Raw genomic sequence first — 20,816 nt, forward strand, 5'->3', positions numbered from 1 at the left:
ATAAAATCTTAAAAACCCTCTTAATTTCACCGGAAAACACATTATCACAAGGCTGAAACCAGGTGGTTTTTCTGAGCTCGTGAAAAGCTGATGTGGCTCTCATAGGACAGAAATGCTATTTGTTTGCTTTATTTATTCTACTGGTATATTTGACAGGGACAGTGCACATAAGTAAATAATAAATGTTGCTGTAAATGTGCCAGAGCAAGCCAAAAGACTATTTTTCATCTGTGGTCCCTTGGTAAATGTTACAGGGTCAACCTTAAAACAGTCATATAACGCAAACATTTTATGACTTCATTGGATATGCTCTATTCCTGTAGAAAATTGTCCAACGTAATATAAAGTAGCTCAACCCGAAATATCTACAGCACTAGAATACAGCATGCACATTAATGCAGAAGTGATGTTAATCCAAAATCCTTGTATATATTGGCAAAAGACAATGACTACTTTTATTTCCCACAATACATTCCATACTTTAAATACATTTTGCTGATAATACTTGCACATTTGGACTTCTTACATGGGTGGTATTTTTACTTTTTTCTGAATCTTTACTGCCTTTCTTTAACCCTTAAAGACCAAACAAGCCTCCAGTAGCAAAAATCTACCAGAGATGTTCAATAATTTCTGAACCACTAATCTTATTAATACATTAAAATAATTCAGGTAAAATGTAGCTGCTCACCTTTTTTTAGTCGACATCAGATATGACACATTTGGACATTCAGAGGCTTCGTAGTGAACATGGAATCACCATCATTTTCTGCAACATTGACTCACCACTAAAACCCATGTAGTTTGACTCATAACAGTGTTTGTAGGCGTTTGTTTTCATGTTCTGTCAATGGCATGTTTTGCTGCTAAAATCAACTTTGCTTCAGTTTTCTCTGTTCTGATACAATGGCCTATGTTTTTACTCTGAGCTTTTATGAACATGAGTAACTTAAACAAATGAAAAAAGTAGCATTCCACAAAAAAATGCTAAATGCATAGGATAATATAAAAATAAATGGTGCTAAATGTATTTTTATTTTTTTATTGATTTAATTTTCACATTGTAAAAAACATACACATAATACATGTTGGTTAAAAATTGCAATGGATCATTACCAAAAACCCTCAAGGGGCTTAACAAGTAGCAACCTCCAGATTTTCAAGGTTATTTACAACTGCAATTAAAAATATTAAATATATATATACATATTTGCAAGCTGCACAAAAGTACATTTTCATCAAACAGAATTCCACGACATACCAATCTTAGGAATGTATCCCATGTGGAAAATTACAACCACTCAAGAGCAGAGTTTTCACAGCTTTTTTAAACTGAATTTGAGGAAGTTCTGTAAGAAGAGTTGGCAGATAATTCCATATTTTGGATCACAGCAAAGGTTAGATATTGAGAATGAAATATTTTAAGAAAAGTTCTGGGTCTTAAAGTGTTAAAGTAGGATGAGCACTGGTGTAAAGAAAACATCCTGTCAATGTAGTCACTGTTCTGTAATACCACTCATCACCAGCAGAGGGGGTGCTGTCCCAAGTACAACCACGCTGTCCGGAAGACGAACGTAAATATTTTCGTGACGTTTCATCTCCAGGATCATTCACGTCCACCCATTAAGAAGAATTCCAGTTCCGCTGTTCCTCCAGATCTTCATAACAGTGATTTTTCTGACACTGTCGACGGTCCAGGGTGTGCGGATCTGACAGCAGAGCTCCTCTCCCTGCAGGCTTTGCATCCATATTCTCCACATTTGTGCAGCTGTGGTCTCACCTCCACCAGCACCAACATGCAGAAGAGAAGGAAGCCAGAGCCGATCCAACTCAACCCGATCCCGGATGGAAACACGATCAACGGAACCGGAGCCACAGAGTGAGTGTTGCGTCCATCTGCTGCAGACTGGTCAGTGTGATGATGTGTCTGGATCTGGATCTGGATCTGGATCTGGTGCTGATACTTTCCAACACATTGATGTTCACAATCTGACACCTGCCCCTGACAGCTGCTAAAGCCTCCTACATGAGCAGCCTCTGCACAGTTAATGGGCAAACTTATACTTCAAGTCATCAATATGACACTGCACCAGTTTGTGTGTGTGTGTGTGTGTGTGTGTGTGTGTGTGTGTGTGTGTGTGTGTGTGTGATACATTGTGAGGAAAAGCAAGAGTAAGAGCTGCAGCCATTAATATTCAATCAATTCACAGCAGTTTTGAGATTTTATGTCAAAATTCTCTGACTGAATATGAATATTTTGTTTTTTTCTGTCAACTTAAGGTCTTCATCTTGGGCACTTTTCTTTTGGGCATTTCTTTTTTTCCTAATTTTTTATACACTAAACATTTAATCAATTAATGACAAAAATAATCTACCATGCAAAATATCACTTGTTGCAGTCCTAAATTGAACATTATCTTTAGATAGATAGATAGATAGCTAGATAGCTAGATAGCTAGATAGATAGATAGATAGATAGATAGATAGATAGATAGATATACACTGTTGCCCATAAAGTTGTCACGTTCCTCTTTTTATCTTTTTATTCCTATTTCAGTAACCACCTTTGACCAGTGAGTCCCAGTTTGACTTTATCTATCAAGAATAATTGTCACATTGTTGCACTCATTTTTTGAAAAGAGGTGAAAATATTTTTATTCCAACTTTATGGGCAACAGTGTACCATGTAATTATTATTGAAAATGCACATCGCAAATATGCTGTAAAATACTTTGCATAGATGCAGCTCACACTTTTTCAGTGTTCAATACTTCCTTAATTTTAATTTGGTCTGATTAAAGTACATTTTTCACTGCACAGTTCTACTACATTTCTATGTAAAACTATTCCATTTTGAAATTATATAAAGAAGCATAATACTACAATAAACAAGCATTATTATGTAATTCCTATTATCAAGCAGGTATGGGAACAGTTGATGGTATTGTTTTTGCTCAAACCAGTAGACAGAAAACCCAGATGATCTGTTCACAGTCATGTAACAACAAACACGCTCTCTCAACTCACTGTGTGGACAATTATTAGTCAGAGATTGACCTTTTTAGAGGGAGTAAGCTCAATAATATATCTGCGCATCAAGGAAGTTGCACCATAAAACACAGTAATGATGATATTAAACTACTGTGACACTGTGCTTTAGAGAGAGGTCCAGTCCATCCTTCAAGAGCCTGGATCAGATAAAAAAAAAAAAAAAAAACATGATTACATAACATGTCATCCCTCGTGATGGCTGGTTTTCAAATGTGTTGTTGAGGCGGAATATTTCATTGTTTCATCATTAGATCATACATCTGAAAGTAATGTACCCTTTCAGGTTTTTACAAAGAAAAACTAACCAACCCGTGGACTGAAATCAAACCCTGCATTAAATCTAATCAGCTGAAAAGGACATACCTAAAACTTTACGGTGCTCATTTCATGAACAATATCATGTAGTGATTAAAACTGAATAGAATGACTTAATATCTACGTTAACATGTTTGTTGTCATTTTTCCAGGATTTCCCAGAGTCATGAAAGACATTTGCAGATGTTCAAACACTTTTTGCTTTTATGCCGGAGGGTCAGCAACACAATAATAATGTAAAACAGGCGAGCTGTGTCTTGGCTTTGCTTGGTAGTAGTTGTTAATGACACAATGCTTGACTGGTGCCGAGTGCATTCCTGCTGCTTCCGGGCAAGCTGTGGCGGGCCAAAGAGGAGCAACATGTCAGACTCGAGAGCTCTTATCCAAAGATTTGGAAATAGCTGCTGCTGAGGAGGGATTGGTCTTCTTTCCACCACAGCGACAACTCACAGTCCATGTGTGTGTATGTACTTGCCCTGTAATACCTTTGTGTTGTGACAGAAAAGCCATCGAGCCTTAGACCTCTTTCCATAAAAAGACAATTTAATGTGGGTCCTCACTTTCAACTGTGTGACGGAAAGCAAACTGAGAAGAAAAGAAAATCCTGTTTCAGTCCGGAGGAGGTAGATGAACAGTCTGCAGGCACAAAAGCTTTGTTCAGACTGCAGGTAGATGTGGCCCGAATAACATTTTTTCTCTCATATATAACTCAGATCTGTTTTTTAGGACATTTTGAGCAGCAACAAACACATGGAATCTGATTTTCTCAGTTCTGGTTCTGGCCACTTCCATATGTGTAAATCAGATACAGGTGTGATTTTTTTTGCAGTGTTTTATTAGAATTCATTTCACTTTAAGTCAGACTAGTGGTGGAAGTCACAATTGGCTTTCTTTTTCTTCACTGTCATCCGTGTTATCATCTGCTCCCTTATTCTTCAGTTTCATGTACATATCAACAACCCCCATGTTTGCTACGATAACATGCTGAATGCTGGGTTTTTTTTGCACATCCCAGTTATTTCAGAGCTGCCCATTAGGAGTACCATTAATGTGAACAGCCAAATAAAGAGACAAATCTGAGCAGTAAATCTGACTTGAGCAATAAATCTGGCAGTGTGAAATGATCCAAAGTTCTATGAACACACTTGTGTCACAACAGCTGCCTGTTTTCATGTTTAGACCTGAATCCATTCTTAAAATGTGAGAGCCAAGTTCATTTGGTTATAATTACAGGGGCACAGTTTCATGGTATATCATGAATCAGAGCCTTGTATTGGAAGGAAGGAAGGAAGGAAGGAAGGAAGGAAGGATGGATGGATGGATGGATGGATGGATGGATGGATGGATGGATGGATGGATGGATGGATGGATGGATAGATAGATAGATAGATAGATAGATAGATAGATAGATAGATAGATAGATAGATAGATAGATAGATAGATAGATAGATAGATAGATAGATAGATAGATAGATAGATAGATAGATAGATAGATAGATGCAAATGCAACAAAATCCCATAAAATCTTGTCATGGAGTTTTTATTGGAGTAGACAGCTGTAAGTCTGCACTGATTTCATCCTGGCAGGTGGTTCTGGTTCTGACAGATTAGATGTCTCAGGGTTGTGTGGATGACGGAGCATATATGATTAATATTTCTTTTATGGAACAGCTTAGCTCCTCCCAGTATGCCATTTCATATCACAGGTTTTTCTTTTTTCTTTTTCCCCAGTGTTGCTAATAACATTAACAATAGCTCTGTTATATTCAAAACTCCCCATGAGCCATTGTAGTGACAGTGAGCACAAAATGCATTCCCTAAATAGAAGTCAAATTTAATACATTTATTAGATGCAGTGTTCTGCTTTGGGATTTGACCTGGCAGTCTTACATATATAGTGCTACAGTGATACCTCTTCTTGACAGGTTGGTACTGCCTCTTCCTGGTTCAGATGATGAACAGCATAAAAGATACACATTAGATGAAATCCAGTTTGATTTATAACAGCCACTGTTTTGACACAGCATTTGATGATTTAAGGTGGCTTTTCCAGTCGCTCATAGTATATTATAACTATATCATATTATAGCTCATACTAAAAAAACGTAGTGTTTCTGATTATTTTGTGTAGTTTGTACCATAGAGGATAGTACACTTGTAGAAGCACAGGTGGTGTGTGTTCAGTCAGTGGGTTTCCATTCAGACCAGACCATTTCACTGCGGTGAGAAGGAATAGCCATTCCAGCCCACCAGATGCTTTCTCAGCTTGAAATGGCAGTCAGCCATTGGACGACTGTACTGCCAAGCATGTAATGTTATCAGAGGAGATCTGAGACCAAATAAAAACAACCTGTTCTGGATAGACCCGTTCAGGCCATTTGCTAAACTGCTGGATCAGTTCCTACTACCACATACATCTGGACAGTAACTGCCTCTTTACTGTTTAGGGAATGACGTGATCTGATCTTTCTCAGTGCTTTTATCATTTAGAAAAGCTTTGTTCTGTTTAGAGGCAGACATTAAGTAAGTTTGCATCCAAGAAAGAAATTAATTATTAACCCGTATAAGCGTTTCAGTGCTGCTTGGTTATTGTTATCATCCACTGTATCCTGATTTGCGGCAAAGGAATTGGCACTAGTAGATTAGCTTCTTTATTTACTCCTCTATGATGTTAAAGACCAGTAACTATTTTTGCGTTGTCGTCTAAATTCATTTTTATCTACATTTAATAATTTTCTAGGCAATTCATCACCATTCATTATAATATTATCTTCAGCAATTTGCATTTTTCAATGAAAATTAGGTATTTTTCTATATTAATGAATTTACTGATCATGTAGATGTTCAGAAAAGCTCAGATCAGATTGAAAGGTTGATACATCAAAACTGAGAAAATTCAAGAATAAATTACCTTTTCAGCAAAATATATCTGAACACAAAAATTGCTCCCACCGTTACTTATCAAACTCCATGGGTTTTATTGGTGAGCCTGTCTTGCAGAAGATGACAGTGTTTCCACGTTCACTACAGAGGCTCTGAACATCCAAATCTGTCATATCTGAGAGCATTTTACTTGAATTATTTTAATGTATGATAGGATCAGTGATTTTTACATCAGTAGATGCTTTAGATCAGGGGTCACCAACCCTGGTCCTCGAGATCTACTATCCAGCATGATTTAGATGCATCCTTCTTCCAGTACACCTGACGGTTGTTATCAGGCTTCTGCAGAGCTTAATGATAGGCTTTTCATTTGTGTTGGAAGAGGGATACATCTAAAACATGCAGCATATTAGATCTTGAGGACCAGGGTTGGTGACCCCTGCTTTAGATCACCAGTGGATGTTTAGGTCTGTAAGGGTTACAAAGAATATACATTATTTGGACCAAAAGGACACGAGCTTTGGACTGATCTGTGTTTTTCATCAATTCATAGACTAAACTATTTATTGATTAATTGGGAAAATAATAAATAGATTATTCAACAATGAAAACAATTGTTAGTTTCTGCCCTTCATCTAATCAGAATGACAATTTAACTACATTTTCGTTTATTCAACGATAAGCTACTAAACTATAATTAATGCACCCAAAAGAGGTGTAAAAACTAATGAAGTGTTAGCTAGATTGTGCATTCTGGATCTAGATTGTGCCTTCTTATATTTTTCTGTTGAAATTGAAGGATGTACTGGAGAAATGTGAAAGTGCAGCAATCTGTTAACAAGAAATTTCCTATGATAGTTTTTTCCTCAATCTGTTATAACTGACTTTCAGAGCAGTCCAGCTCTAATTGTGCAGCGCTTTGTAAATCATGTCCTTTTCAGTCCACTAAATTACTGTTATTGCCATCTGTGTTACTGTGCAAAATTTGGAAAAAGGAAAAACCAAAGTAGGCAAAAGACACAAGAAGAAAATGTATATGTTTTATTTTCACGTTTCACATATCTGTGAGGATCAGCGATGCCATCTTCTTCAAGCATTTTAAAATGAAGCTGCAGGAGTGTTTCATGTGGTGCATTCAAGCCCAGTGGCTGTCCTTGGACGCTGTGTGGATGGAACACAATCACAATCGCTTCCTTCTGCACACAGAGAAACATTGTATTCCACAGCTACTGTAGTCACCCCCACATACAGTATTGTGTGGAGTGACTTTCAGGCTGCTGCTCTTCTCACTATCTCCAGCCTCTTCCACCTCCAGCCCTTGTCGACAGAACGCCCACACCACCCACAGCTAACTCAAACTCAGCACCTCGTCTCCATGGATATGCAGGCCTGCTGTCAAAAATAAAACCACTTAACCCTCTGTTTGCTGTGTGGTGGAGTAGAAGAGAGGAGAGTGTACTGCCCTGCTCTAGATGCTCTCCACTGAGTTATTATTATGTACAAAGACAAAAAAAAAGTGAGATTACCAAATGCTCTTTTTATTACCACAGAAGCATATTATAGTGCAAATCAGGAAGAGTGGCACTTAAACTAAGGAAAGTGAATTACCATATTTTTGTAGTATCTGAAAGATGAGAAGCCTTTGTGATAATAGCAACACTTCAGACATTTAAACATCATAACACCAAATCACTAATTAACTAAATACATTTACATGAAGCATGTAGCTTCATTAATAATATGCTTCTTTTATACCTTGTTTTCTCTTGTTTTAAACGAACAGACAACTATGATTATGATAAACTATGACCATTAAAAATAAATAAAACTACATACCTGTTGTATGACCGTATAAAGGAAACCTACACAAACACACAGGAACAACACTAATAAGAATATTGTTTGAAAAGTTGTAATATTTGTAACTATAATAATTATTAAGGTGACTAACTATGTACAAATAATGAAAACACTGGTCACAATAATTTTGCTACTGGGAGAAAAATAGCTGATGTTATCTAAATCAGGTACACTGACTCCAAATCTGAAATTAGAATGCATTCATGACATCATAATGAGTGCAGTGCAGTGAAGTCCAAAATGATGCAAAACTCAAAGATGGAATTGTCTTTGGAGTCCAGATTTGACAACTCATTGGGTGATTCCATATTATAAAGTTCAGCGCTCTAGGATTAACAGCTTGGGATTCATTACAAATGGTACAACATTTCCGGGTAATTATAAAGACCCAACTTATAATTAATAAGTGGAGTTGAAGAAGGTGACTAAAATTATTTTCCTTCACTCACACTTTGAATTTTTCCACCCAGTATGAGTGATGGAAGTGATGAGTACGGTGAATGATTTCATGAAGATATTTCTGAAATGGAAACCCGGTACTCTGCTTTTCAATCCAAACATGATGGTAATTAATGTTGCTTCTACAGCGGGAAACTGTCACAACTCCCAAGAACAACACACGGCATCTGAAACACTGTGGAATGGTTCTGAGCTAAGATGATGGGCTCTGCTACTGAGGTTTATTGGTTTATTAGTTTTACTGGGCTTGATGTTCATGTTTATATGTAAATTTGAACAATTTAGCACATATTATATTCAGATTGTGGATACCAAATGAAAGGTGTCAGTACAAGATTGGAAAATTGTTTTTTACATGTTCACATAATTGAAATCCTGACGTGCTAGATTTGGAATCGGCATCTGTAATGAGTAGCAGGCAGAATGTACCTTTTTGTCCAGTGTTATTACTGTAAATAATATAAAGTATATATAATATATAAATTATATACTCATTCATTCACTTGTTTAATGTAAGATTATGATGAGAAAATAGCCTTTTTGCAACACTGGTGACCAGAACAATCCATTCCATTAACAATAAAACCTAAAAAAGTACTTGGAAAAAATTTGAATAATCAGAGCAGTGGTAAACAATAGTGATTAAACAATAGAAGGCAATTTAAGCAAAGAATGAAACCAATTAAAATATAAAACAAATGGATGGCCTAAAACAATAACAGCTTCAATTAAAATGTCACAAAATTAAACAACATTATTTTCCTTAAAGATACAATAAGACAATGTAAAGATAACAAATATAAACTTAATCTGATTAAATTCTATGACAGTTCATTACCTGGAGGAGGTGGTTAATGTAACATGTACAGTGTTGTAAGGTAAAGTGGAAGGTGAGGGAAAGGTGCAAGGACAGAAGAGTTCATTCCACTACTGGCATGACAAGGTAATGGATCACCATGACAACAGCGCCATGAAAGGAACTACATCAGAATCAGAAGAAAAATTCTATGGGTGCCTATTGTTCCTCTGGGCCTGGGCTGTGGTATTCATCTCCTCTCTGAGCTTTCTGTCACATACAAAGTGTCTTTACAATTTAAAATAAATGATTACAAAACCAAATGATGAGATCTGTTAATTAGATTTGTTCGCTATACTCAGTGGTTATCAAAGTTTTTAATCACATTGTGGGATCAGGTGCAATTGAATCATTGGTCCATTTTTCTTCAACAAGAGATCAATTATTGCTAATGTTTACTTTGACCTTTTGACTGAATATGTGGTACTACAACTGGACGACCTTCAACAAACCATCATTTTCCAGGTAGATGGTGCACCTCCACATTGTGGACTGCATTTTGATGGGTTCCTAAATCAAACATTTCCAGACTGGTGGATTAAAAGGGATGGCCCGATTACACCTTGTTCACCAGATATCACTCCCCTGGATTTGTTTCTATGGGGTTATATTCAAGATGTTGCATACTGAACACAGATATGGGGCATCAGCGACCTAAAGTAAAAGATCCTTGATGCCATTGACACCATTGATGAGGTTGCGCTACAGCCAACATGGCAACAAATCCAGAACCGTCTTGATGTGCTTTGTGCAGTAATGGTGCCCCTATAGAGGCATATTAAATGAGGCAAAAAACTTCAATACCTACTTCTCATTTTTGTGAGAATTTCCACAGATTTGTCTATTCATTTGCTTTTGTAATTTTTTTTCAATTGTAAAGAGACTTTATGGGCACCAGGCAATGATGCACCATGGATCCTATGAGGTCAGCATGGACTGTGGTTCCAAGTTTTAAAAAATCTTACTGTACTCGTTTTAGGGAGGTCTAGATTAATAATGCATGTATTACTTGTCATTCTCATCCTTCTGTCTGTCTTTCTTTAACCTTCTCTTTGTAAGAACAAACTTGGAGGCGCTGCAGAAGAAATTAGAGGAGCTGGAACTGGATGAACAGCAGAGGAAACGCCTTGAGGCCTTTTTGACACAAAAGCAGAAGGTGGGAGAGCTGAAGGATGATGACTTTGAAAAGATCTGTGAGCTGGGTGCAGGAAATGGAGGAGTTGTCTTCAAGGTCTCCCATCGTCCTTCTGGTCTGATTATGGCGAGAAAGGTAAGCTGCTGCAGTTACGCTATGACGAACCCACTGCAGAGAGCTGTTATATTCTTTTAAATCTCAAATATAGAGAAAATTATAATAGAATTACATAACTGTGCATGACTTCTTCTCCCTCAGTGCGTCAGGTAGGCGTGATTATCAACATTTTCACAGAATATAAAAGGAATTTTGTTTTCATTGCTGCATTTTTGTGCATAACAGGTTTTAAAATAATGAGACCATCTGCGATTTTCTGCAGAAATTACATAAAACTGTTTCACCATAACACATAAACCATAACACTTTCAACATGACCTTGTGAGATTCTGTTTTAAGAGCATTAATTGTTTTTCTGCAACAGATGCTCTTATTTTTCATGTTATTTGTTTTTGGGGTTTTGCTGTCAGTAATTGAAACACAGATTATTATATCCCCGAAATAGAGTTTCGGGGATATAATCGTTTTGCCCTGAACTCCGCCAGATCTGCCACTGGATATCCTTTGTGTGAAAGCAAATGAAGTTTCATTGTGTTTTTTTTATTAATTCAACAATTTCTGTAAAGCCTTGTGAGGTGACTTTGTTGTGATATTGGGCTCTATAAATACAACTGAACTGAACTGAGTGTGATAACTAGGACAGATTTGGTTGGATTTCTTATCTCTTGATAACCAACATAGGGGACCCCTAGTGGAAGAATCCTATCGATTTCAGCTTCTCTACGAGTATTATAAGTCATCCAGTGGGGGTTCTTTAGTTGAAAATCAGTTTTTTTTTTAACATAAATCAAGCAATAACAGGCTGATTGAGAGAAAATTCAATTAATCAATCAAATCAAATTTTATTTATATGGCGCCAAATCATAACAAAAGTTATCTCATGATACTTTATATATAGAGCTGGTTGAAACCAGACTCTCAAACCAGAAAGAGAGAGAGAGAGAGAAAGAGAGAGAGAGAGAGAGAGAGAGAGAGAGAGAGAGAGAGAGACTGGAGAAGGGGGAAATAGGGGGAGACACATGCACAATGAGACACACCAGACTGAACTAGAGCTGTTAAAAAGTACAACAGTTGGTGTTAGTATAATTACCAATTGCTGGAACAAATGTCCATAACTGTTAATACTACTGCTACAAGTTAAGTATTAATAGTGGATATACTACTACTACAACTGTTAGTACAAATAATAGAAACCTCTACCATCTATCTAACTATATGGTAAACACTATCACAACTATTTGGATAAATGAGTGATGACAATGAAGGCAGGACAGAAGAAGGACCACAGCAGCAGATCCAGAGATGATCCAGGCAAAACCTGTGAGCTGTCAAAGCACAGAGACTCCAAGGATTTCTGGGGAAATTTGGTTTATATTGATTGTCTTCCAAATGTCCATTTTCTCGCTTCCATCCAGAGTTCATATGGTGTCATTTTCATTCACTAGGTGGAGTTTTGTGGGGAAAAATTGGTTCTCTGACCATTATTCTACCACTATCAGGTCGATGTAGCTCAAATTGAGTTTACATCGATTGTCTAACAATTATTGTGGATGGATTTATATATAGCAGAGGATTGAGGGGATTGAGGGGATATACCCTTGCTGTCGGCCCCCGACATCATAAGCCTCATTTCTTTGTTAAATTTGTAAAGCTAATATTTTATGTGTTTTTTGACTCACCTTTGCATGCAAGAAAACCCTGAAGACCTTAAAAGTTAAATGAATGACAAATGTTAACTTTTCACTTCTTTCTCACAGTGGTTTGATTTTTTTTTCTAAAGCTGTAACATAGAAATAGCATAGAAAATGGGTTATTAGGACAAACGTCAGCTTCAGGTGAAAGATCTACTTTGTGGAATTTACAGGAAAAGACTGATCTGCAAACCAAAACATCGATCTGCATCTATATTAAAACATGTTTCACATGATCATCCTTTAAATCTAACAAGTACTCATTTGTGTCTTATTTTGTTCTATTCTCATGTACAATTGCCTAGTGTGTTGTATCTCATTGAAAATTCCAACCCATACACCTCATCTGTTGCAGCTGATTCACCTGGAGATCAAACCTGCCATCAGGAACCAGATCATTAGAGAGCTGCAGGTGCTGCATGAGTGTAACTCCCCCTACATCGTGGGCTTCTACGGGGCTTTTTACAGTGACGGGGAAATCAGCATTTGCATGGAACATATGGTAAAGCTCCTTAATTACCACAGATTGTGCTGAAAATTGTGCAATTTTGTTTTTAATTATCATTGCAAGGCACAAATTTGATTTGAATCTACCTAAATTATGGAAGACATTTTTCATGTTCATTCTTTAAGTTAATTTAATTCAATGATTGCTGTAGGACGGCGGCTCTTTGGACCAGTCACTGAAAAAAGCAGGCAAGATCCCAGAGCAGATCCTTGGCAAAGTCAGCATCGCTGTGGGTAGCTCCAACACCTCTCCCACAGCTTTTATACTTTGCTCCTCACACTATGGTTATATTTATGTTGTTTTGGACAGAAGCTGAGTTTCTAACTGACATTTAGTTTGTCTTTTCTTTTGCACTTCTAAATGTCCTGTATGCTTGTTACGCTGATGAGTAATTTTGTCCTTCCAGGTCATTAAAGGGCTCTCCTACCTGAGGGAAAAACATAAAATCATGCACAGAGGTCAGCAACTCTCTTATTTATTTTGCGATATCAACTAAAAGAGTGTGTATGAAAGATATAAACAAAGCATCACAACATATGTCCAAAGCCCTTGCAGCAGTTTGTTCAGTGCTGCTCACTTGCTGTTCTCTGCTGAATACTTGCCCACTGTGTTCCCTTAAATACTGCATGTCCCTCTTTCAGATGTCAAGCCTTCTAACATCCTAGTGAATTCCCGTGGTGAGATCAAGCTCTGCGACTTTGGAGTGAGCGGACAGCTCATAGACTCCATGGCCAACTCCTTTGTGGGCACACGCTCTTACATGTCTGTGAGTTGAAGTGGACACGCTGCTTTTCCCCTGATGCTCTTATTTACACATTAGACTTTTAGATCCATGCTACACTTACCCACTTGTAAATCTACATTTAAAAGATGAGCTCAAAGTTCAACAGCTTTAACTGCCTCTATATATTTTCAGTGTCTTTTTAATCTGAACTTTTCTTTTTTTTTTCATTTAATCGTGTTTTACTTCTAGCTGTATTTTATCACCACGCTTTGTTCAGGTTTGTCATGTTTTTCCTTCAGTTCTTATTAAGGTTTTAGTGTTTGCTGAACTGCCCTTTTGTTGTTTTGTAATGGTCTGCAGTATTGAACATGAGGGTTCTAAGATGAACAAAACAATTCATGTTTGCAGACTTTCACCCCCTTGGATCATATCTACCATAATTCTATTATCCTGTGAGTAGATGAAAAGAGACAGAGGTTATCAATCAGTTCCTTGACCCTTAAAATATATACCAAGGATGCGGATTCACGTTTCTACCATAATTTTTTGTACCATTATTGACCTGGAGAGGATGTGATTTCGGTGTCATTTCTATTATTGTAGTGAGTATGACTAGATCTTATACAAAAAAGAATGAACAGTAAGTGTAAATACTAGCTCTGAAACTGAGGCCCTGAAACTGAGGCCATCAGGTGTTGCATATTTAAAAATTAAATGAAAATATCCTCTCAGTTCAGTAGTGTGGTAACGCTGGTCTACTTTTTTTTTTAATTATTGTTATTATTATTTGCATCAGATATTAAATGTGCCAAATCTTACATATTTCAATGTTAATGAACTGGAAAACAAATGACAAAAATGCTGGTTGGATCATTTTTCAAGGTTTTAGAAAGTTATTATCACATATATACATAGGTTAATGTACATTTATATAATATATTTATAAATCTTAGACAAGAAGGAAATTGAAAAGTGAATGTATTTTAATATGCATTCTTTAGTAGAACTGGTAGATAAGTAGAAAAACCTTCCCTTGACTAATATCTATCTAGTCTCTTATTTATTTTTTATAATTTCCCATTTTGACTGAATACTTTCTCTACAAAACTATAGGCAACCAAATTTTCAATTCTTTTATTCAGGAGGTATTTTGTTTGTAGACCAGTGTAGATATTGTCAGGCAGCATGAATACATACAATTTATTTTTTACAACAGGAACTCTGTGAAGAAAAGATGCCTTGTCTCCTCAAAATGAAGACTTTAAAAGATTCTAAAATATGGATCTGGATCCAGATGCAGACCATGAATCCTAGATTCATAAATTTTTCAAGATGACATGTTATCTAGATTTTGAGATAAATGTACCTGATTACCATACTTTCAAGGAAGTAAATGAGGCCAGAAGTTCATTTGACTTTTTATCAGAACCTAATGAATTACTTTAAATCCTCAGTGTATTGTATATTCAACAAATATAAAATTTCCAATTTATTTTTTGTATTTGCTCCTGCAAGTCTCATTTAATGTTATTTGTCTTGTAGTTACCTGAATATACACTGAATATATGCAGCCAACTCTTGCATTTAGATATTGAGATTTTTTTTTTTTAAATTTCCCAGTGAATGAAACAATGGTGCCTTGACATTACATAATTTCCACTACATAAATGATTGTGCGCCAGTCTAAAATAAGGCTATATGTGCAATTATGTCCTGCAATGGCTGCTTTATAAATGATAGCATAACCATTGTGTCATGTGTTTTTCTACATACAAAAGACAGTCATAAACATTTGCATGTGTGTCATGCAGCCAGAGCGTCTACAAGGGACCCATTACTCGGTTCAGTCAGACATCTGGAGTATGGGTCTGTCCCTGGTCGAAATGGCTATTGGACGCTTCCCCATCCCACCGCCTGATGCAAAGGAACTGGAACAGATTTTTGGCATCCCAGTGGAGGGGGAAGCAGCCTCCAGCGAGTCTTCTCCAAAGCCACGGCCTCCTGGGCGACCAGGCAGCTGTAAGTTCATCCTATGACTTTGCTCAGTAGTTCAAAAGATTTACTAGCTGTTCAGACGTGTGTATCTTTAAACAAAATCGTTAACTACTGGTTACCTTTAGTGACTACTGCAGTTTTTTACTTTTTTAGCATATGGACCAGACAGCAGACCTCCAATGGCAATATTTGAGCTTCTTGATTACATAGTTAATGAGGTGAGTGTTTTCAACCATGTATCTGCAGATGATTAAAATACCTGTGATCTGAGCAGTTATTCATTCCTTACTGGTTTCTCACCTTCAGCCCCCACCTAAGCTGCCTGGGATATTTAGCACTGAATTCCAGGATTTTGTGAATAAATGGTTCGTAGGAAATACGCTCAATATTTGAAGTGCCATTTGATGTACACAGAATATTAAAATCTGCTCATTGTGCCATCTAGTGGTAAATGACAACAATGCACTTTAATCCACATTCTCTCTTTGCAGTTTGATTAAGAATCCAGCAGAGAGAGCAGATCTCAAACAGCTAATGGTAAGAGGATACTTCAGCGTTCTCTCACTGCCTGCTTAATTCCCATGTTTTACCTACTACTCAATTTCTTTCAGGTACATGCTTTCATCAAGCAGTCTGAGGCAGAGCAGGTTGATTTTGCTGGTTGGTTGTGCACCACTATTGGACTCAATCAGCCCGTCACACCCACCCACGGAACAGCCATGTAAAGTGTGCTCTGCTTCAACAGTCACCGCATCCCAAGGTTCGCTGATGAATTGATTTGTATCATGTATCTGTTTATATAAAGTATTAAATGCGTTAAAAGTTGTGTTATCAATAGTTGTATATTTAGTGTACAAACCAACTTGCCAAGTGAAATTTACTATCAAACAACTCTAGGCTGTATTGCAGGCCTGCCTGAAAAGCCATCTTTTTCTAATGATCAAATTATTTAAATGACAAATGCTGCTTAACCTGTGTGCTTGATATTCCTCTTCACCCCATGTCCTTTAAGCTCAAAATTTGTTGTGATAAAGAGTCTTGTGAATAAAAAGAATGACAGGTCTGACTAATGTGAAACCACTGATTTATTCAATCGCTGAACTCCAGTCTATATGAACAGATTTATGCCTTGGCCTTCACTTTGGTGGGTGCTCCCTTCTTCGTGGGCTTCTTCTTAGACTTCAGCATTTTAGCCTTAATCTACAATGAGGAAATAAAAAACACATTAGAAATCATGGAAAGAGTACATGCTTTGTCAGTTTGAATTTTACTACTGCCACTTACTGTAGGGTCGTGCTTGAGGATGGCATGACGTTTTGCTGTCTTGGCATATGGGTTCAGTTTGAGCATTATCCTCAAGTTCTTCAGAGGATTCTTCTTGAGCACTCTGCGGTTGATCTTCTTACTGTAATGGGAATACAGAGAAATTAATGTGAACTTGTGAATATCAAACTTTTGCTGAACTAATGCTTGAGATAATCTTCATGCATCACTCAGGACTTCCATATAATCAGGATTCAGAAACACGGACCTGAAGTGGAACATCATCATAGGTGTAAGTTGAAGATTTTAGAGAGAAAAAAAAAAGGGTCATAGCTTACTTTGGAGCACGGAGTGCTTTCTGGATCTCCTCACTCTTCAGAATCCTGCTAAGGTCTGTGTTGGTCATCTTGTGCATGGGCAGCCTGAAACATGAAGCATAATGATTAGTTTCCCATCAATAGAAACTGCATTAAAAAAATCAGTAAACTCAAAATATTGATGCTTGAACTCAGAACTTCGATAAATATCACATAGTTTCAAAAACACGGACCATGAAGTGGAAGCTCATCATTGCAGTTTCAGAGTAACACCAACTTTACTTATGCTACAGTAGAATGAGAGCTCAAGTACTCACTTGTAGTCGCCCTTCAGAGAGGCAGGTTTACGCCAGGTGCCGTACAGCTCATCCAGTTTGCGGAAAGCACTCTCTGTCCAGATGCAGAAGCGGCCGACATGACCACCAGGAGCAAGTCTCAGGAGGTTCAATTTGTTCACGTCCAGCAGAGTGATGCCTATATTACAATTACACATTCAAGGGGGTACATTAACTTGTTTTTGCAAGAAAATTAATGTATAAAGGTTTTCATGTGTATAAAACTGATTACAAGTTTCAGAGATCACTGTGTTATACAATTTAACAGACCTCAGTAAATTATACAACTTTAACATGATTATATTTATCTCTGCTGTGAGAACCACATAGCACTGCATTTGAACAGTTAGACTATGTTCCAGAAAACACAATCATTCAAAGGTGAATTCTACATTTTACCAGACGCACCTGGGATATTTCTGAAAGCCTTGGTGACACCAGCGTCCTGGTTGTAGATGATGCATGGACCTCTGCGTTGGATACGTCTACGATTCCTCATCTTACCCTTTCCGGCACGCATGCGTTGGGAGGCGTAGACCTGAAAATGCATGAATAAGTTTAATATGGCATTTAAACGCAAAATCGTAATGCTGCTGGGCATACTTATCTGAGGTGTTAATGTTTCCCTTCATAAGAACCAGAGAAAAAGATCATCTCTACTTAATGGTGCTTTAAACAGTGTCAACCTAAGGATCCTTTTTTTTTGTTAAGTGAAATTTTATCACTACTATTCCCATTTAAAGTTAAGTATATTGTTCATTTGAGTATTTACATGGTTTTAAGTTAGAACTACCTCTATTTCATGTTACCTTCTTGATGTCATTCCAGGCTTTAAGCTTCTTCAGCAGGAGCACTGCCTCCTTGGTCTTCTTGTAGCCCTCAACTTTGTCTTCAACCACGAGGGGGACCTCAGGGATTTCCTCAATGCGGTGTCCTGATACACAAGATCATGATGTCAGCCAAACAAATTCACATGATCTATGTTGACATTGTAATACCTATTCCATGAACAGCTTGCTCAGAATTAAATCTCATCAAAACCCTGTGACAGCATATGACAGCAGGCAACTGTCACTGTTCACTGGGTCAGACGCAAATTACACCATCATTGCAAGTCAAATATTTCCCTGCAGGTAAAAAAACATTGATATACAATTTGAATGGTTCTTTCCCTTTGTGGAAGCCATGTACTACAGCCATTTAACTGGAAACATACAATATTTTGAAGAAGCCTACCTTTGGACATCACAAGTGCTGGAATAGCAGAGGCAGCCAAAGCAGAGCAGATGGCATAGCGCTTCTGGGTTGTGTTGATCCTACGGTGCCAGCGGCGCCAGGTTTTAGTGGGGGCAAACATGCGACCTCCACGACACATCTAAAGCAGAGTTAAGTTATTTAACATCTAACAAAGTGAAGCTAAGAATTCAGGACCTGCTCAGTTCTAAGGTTCGTCAGCCAACTGTGTCAGCATATGACAGCAGGCTTTCTGTCACTGATCACAGAGTCAGACGCAAATTACACCATCATTGCCAGTCTTAAGTTTCTTTTTTGTTATAACTTACTGAAGTGGGAGTAAGCATATATGAATTACTTGTCATTAAAAATAAGTTTTGATCAAAAGGATACATTTCCAAAGGCACCCTGGCCAGAGCGGTGAGTTCCACCACCTCTCACACGGGGGATACGGGCTACAGCTCTTCCAGTACCCCAGGACTCTGCACTGGTCTGGTGGCCTGAAATGCACAGAATTACACATCAACTTCAATCAACAGATTAAGTCATATCACTAAACTGTTCATGATACATATAGTTTTGATCAATATCAGAACATCGGTGAACTCAAGGTGTTGATGCTTGAACTCAGAACTTCGATAAATATCACAGAGTTTCAAAAACACGGACCATGAAGTGGAAGCTCATCATTGCAGTTTCAGAGTAACACCAACTTGTGCTACAGTGGAATGAGAGATCAAGACTCCCTTGTCGTCGCCGTTAGCCATTCATTTACGTTTTCTTCAAACCTGACTTAACAGCTTACCTGCCAGCTCACTGACTGCATAAGGCTGACGATTGTTTTTGCGCATGTTGGTGTGCACAAAATTCACAACATCAGGACGAATTGGAGCCTTGAACACAGCAGGCATGACGACATTTTTGCCTGAGGATTCTCCTTTCTCGGAATAAACCGAGATCAGGGGTCGGGCACAGGCCTAAAAGAAAAAAAAGACATCCAACTATTTAATTAGACAGAAGCTTTAACTCCAATTCTACCTCTCGTATTAATTTGTTATAGGTGATCGTGAACAGCATCTGAATGCACAAAGTAGCATGTGACTGCAGCCTGTTAGTTAGCCTGTAACAGTCTTTCACACCACTCCACTACAATCTAAATAAATGAAGTTATTCATATTCCGCCAAGCAGTCAAATACCTGTTACATTATCGACATCTTTTATGAAGACTGGGTTATGACCTATACAGTTATGAGCATCGACTTAGCACAATGGCCAACACGACTTACCTAGCCATCTTAAAAGTCACCACATCACTTTACTGTTTAACTGATAACGCCGATGAGGGTAAAAAGCCTCAATTATAATACAATGCTTTTAACAGTAATAAAGTTTACACGCCATATTCTTGCACATAGCATTAGCTAGCTGTTAGCTGATCTACCAAAGGAACAGCCACACGTGTAACTATAGTTAACTACTATCGCTGCCTTTCCAAAATGGCTCCTCGTGTTAGCTTCGCTAGCCGGGAGGTTACTAACACACTGCTAAATCAATTCAGAAAGAACGTCTCCTAAAGACTACATATCTTCGCTTGTCTGATTTATACAAATGACAAGCTATGACCTACGAACTGTGGACTATGTTGACAATGATATTAGGGTATTTTCTCACCATTTTCGATTTTAAGTTTTCGGCTCGCCGGGAACCACGCTCCTCACGGTATGGCGGCCACAGTAAAAAGGAAGTTGGTGAAATTCCCTTAATGCTTTATGCCTCCGCTCGTAGGATACCACTTCCGGTATTTACATGGTTATTCACTTCTCAATTGAAACGAACAAATAACAGCGTACATATAAATTCAGGGAAATAATTAAACGTGTATTTCCGATCAAATATCTCAGGGACAAACAAAACCAACGCTAAAGTTTGCTGCAATAACTGGGACTACTTTACGTTATGTTGGCGGAGGACGCATCAAGATACCGACGCACTTTCAAAATTATTTTTTTTTTGGATGAAATGTTATTTGAATATTTTTTTATTTATCATTTAAATTATTTTTTATATAATTTG

At 37.6% G+C, this 20,816-nt stretch overlaps 2 protein-coding genes and 5 non-coding genes across 7 annotated transcripts; 1 reads left to right on the forward strand and 6 right to left on the reverse strand.

The window, feature by feature from the left end:
* Positions 1-1,581: 1,581 nt before the first annotated feature.
* Positions 1,582-16,660, forward strand: map2k1 (mitogen-activated protein kinase kinase 1). The gene is made up of 11 exons (XM_030136345.1): positions 1,582-1,879; positions 10,484-10,694; positions 12,723-12,869; positions 13,027-13,104; positions 13,282-13,333; positions 13,517-13,641; positions 15,411-15,618; positions 15,748-15,812; positions 15,901-15,959; positions 16,086-16,131; positions 16,206-16,660. Exons 1-11 carry the CDS (start codon positions 1,797-1,799, stop codon positions 16,317-16,319), a joined length of 1,188 nt encoding a protein of 395 aa, XP_029992205.1. The 5' UTR covers positions 1,582-1,796; the 3' UTR covers positions 16,320-16,660.
* Positions 16,661-16,663: 3 nt separating this feature from the next.
* Positions 16,664-20,482, reverse strand: rpl4 (ribosomal protein L4). Its single transcript, XM_030136346.1, has 10 exons — positions 20,415-20,482; positions 19,548-19,719; positions 19,136-19,242; positions 18,746-18,884; positions 18,319-18,443; positions 17,918-18,047; positions 17,492-17,648; positions 17,196-17,279; positions 16,879-16,999; positions 16,664-16,794 (listed from the first exon to the last, which is right to left on the reverse strand). Exons 1-10 carry the CDS (start codon positions 20,415-20,417, stop codon positions 16,717-16,719), a joined length of 1,116 nt encoding a protein of 371 aa, XP_029992206.1. The 5' UTR covers positions 20,418-20,482; the 3' UTR covers positions 16,664-16,716.
* LOC115421721 (small nucleolar RNA SNORD18) lies at positions 17,085-17,150 on the reverse strand. Its single transcript, XR_003935736.1, has one exon. It is a non-coding gene; the product is annotated as a small nucleolar RNA SNORD18 (small nucleolar RNA).
* LOC115421719 (small nucleolar RNA SNORD18) lies at positions 17,362-17,433 on the reverse strand. The gene has a single exon (XR_003935735.1). It is a non-coding gene; the product is annotated as a small nucleolar RNA SNORD18 (small nucleolar RNA).
* On the reverse strand, positions 18,525-18,622 carry LOC115421722 (small nucleolar RNA SNORD16). Its single transcript, XR_003935737.1, has one exon. It is a non-coding gene; the product is annotated as a small nucleolar RNA SNORD16 (small nucleolar RNA).
* Positions 18,942-19,040, reverse strand: LOC115421723 (small nucleolar RNA SNORD16). The gene has a single exon (XR_003935738.1). It is a non-coding gene; the product is annotated as a small nucleolar RNA SNORD16 (small nucleolar RNA).
* On the reverse strand, positions 19,366-19,437 carry LOC115421718 (small nucleolar RNA SNORD18). Its single transcript, XR_003935734.1, has one exon. It is a non-coding gene; the product is annotated as a small nucleolar RNA SNORD18 (small nucleolar RNA).
* Positions 20,483-20,816: the final 334 nt, after the last annotated feature.

The sequence above is a fragment of the Sphaeramia orbicularis genome, chromosome 6 (genome assembly GCF_902148855.1).
Source record: "Sphaeramia orbicularis chromosome 6, fSphaOr1.1, whole genome shotgun sequence".
Classification (NCBI taxonomy): domain Eukaryota; kingdom Metazoa; phylum Chordata; class Actinopteri; order Kurtiformes; family Apogonidae; genus Sphaeramia; species Sphaeramia orbicularis.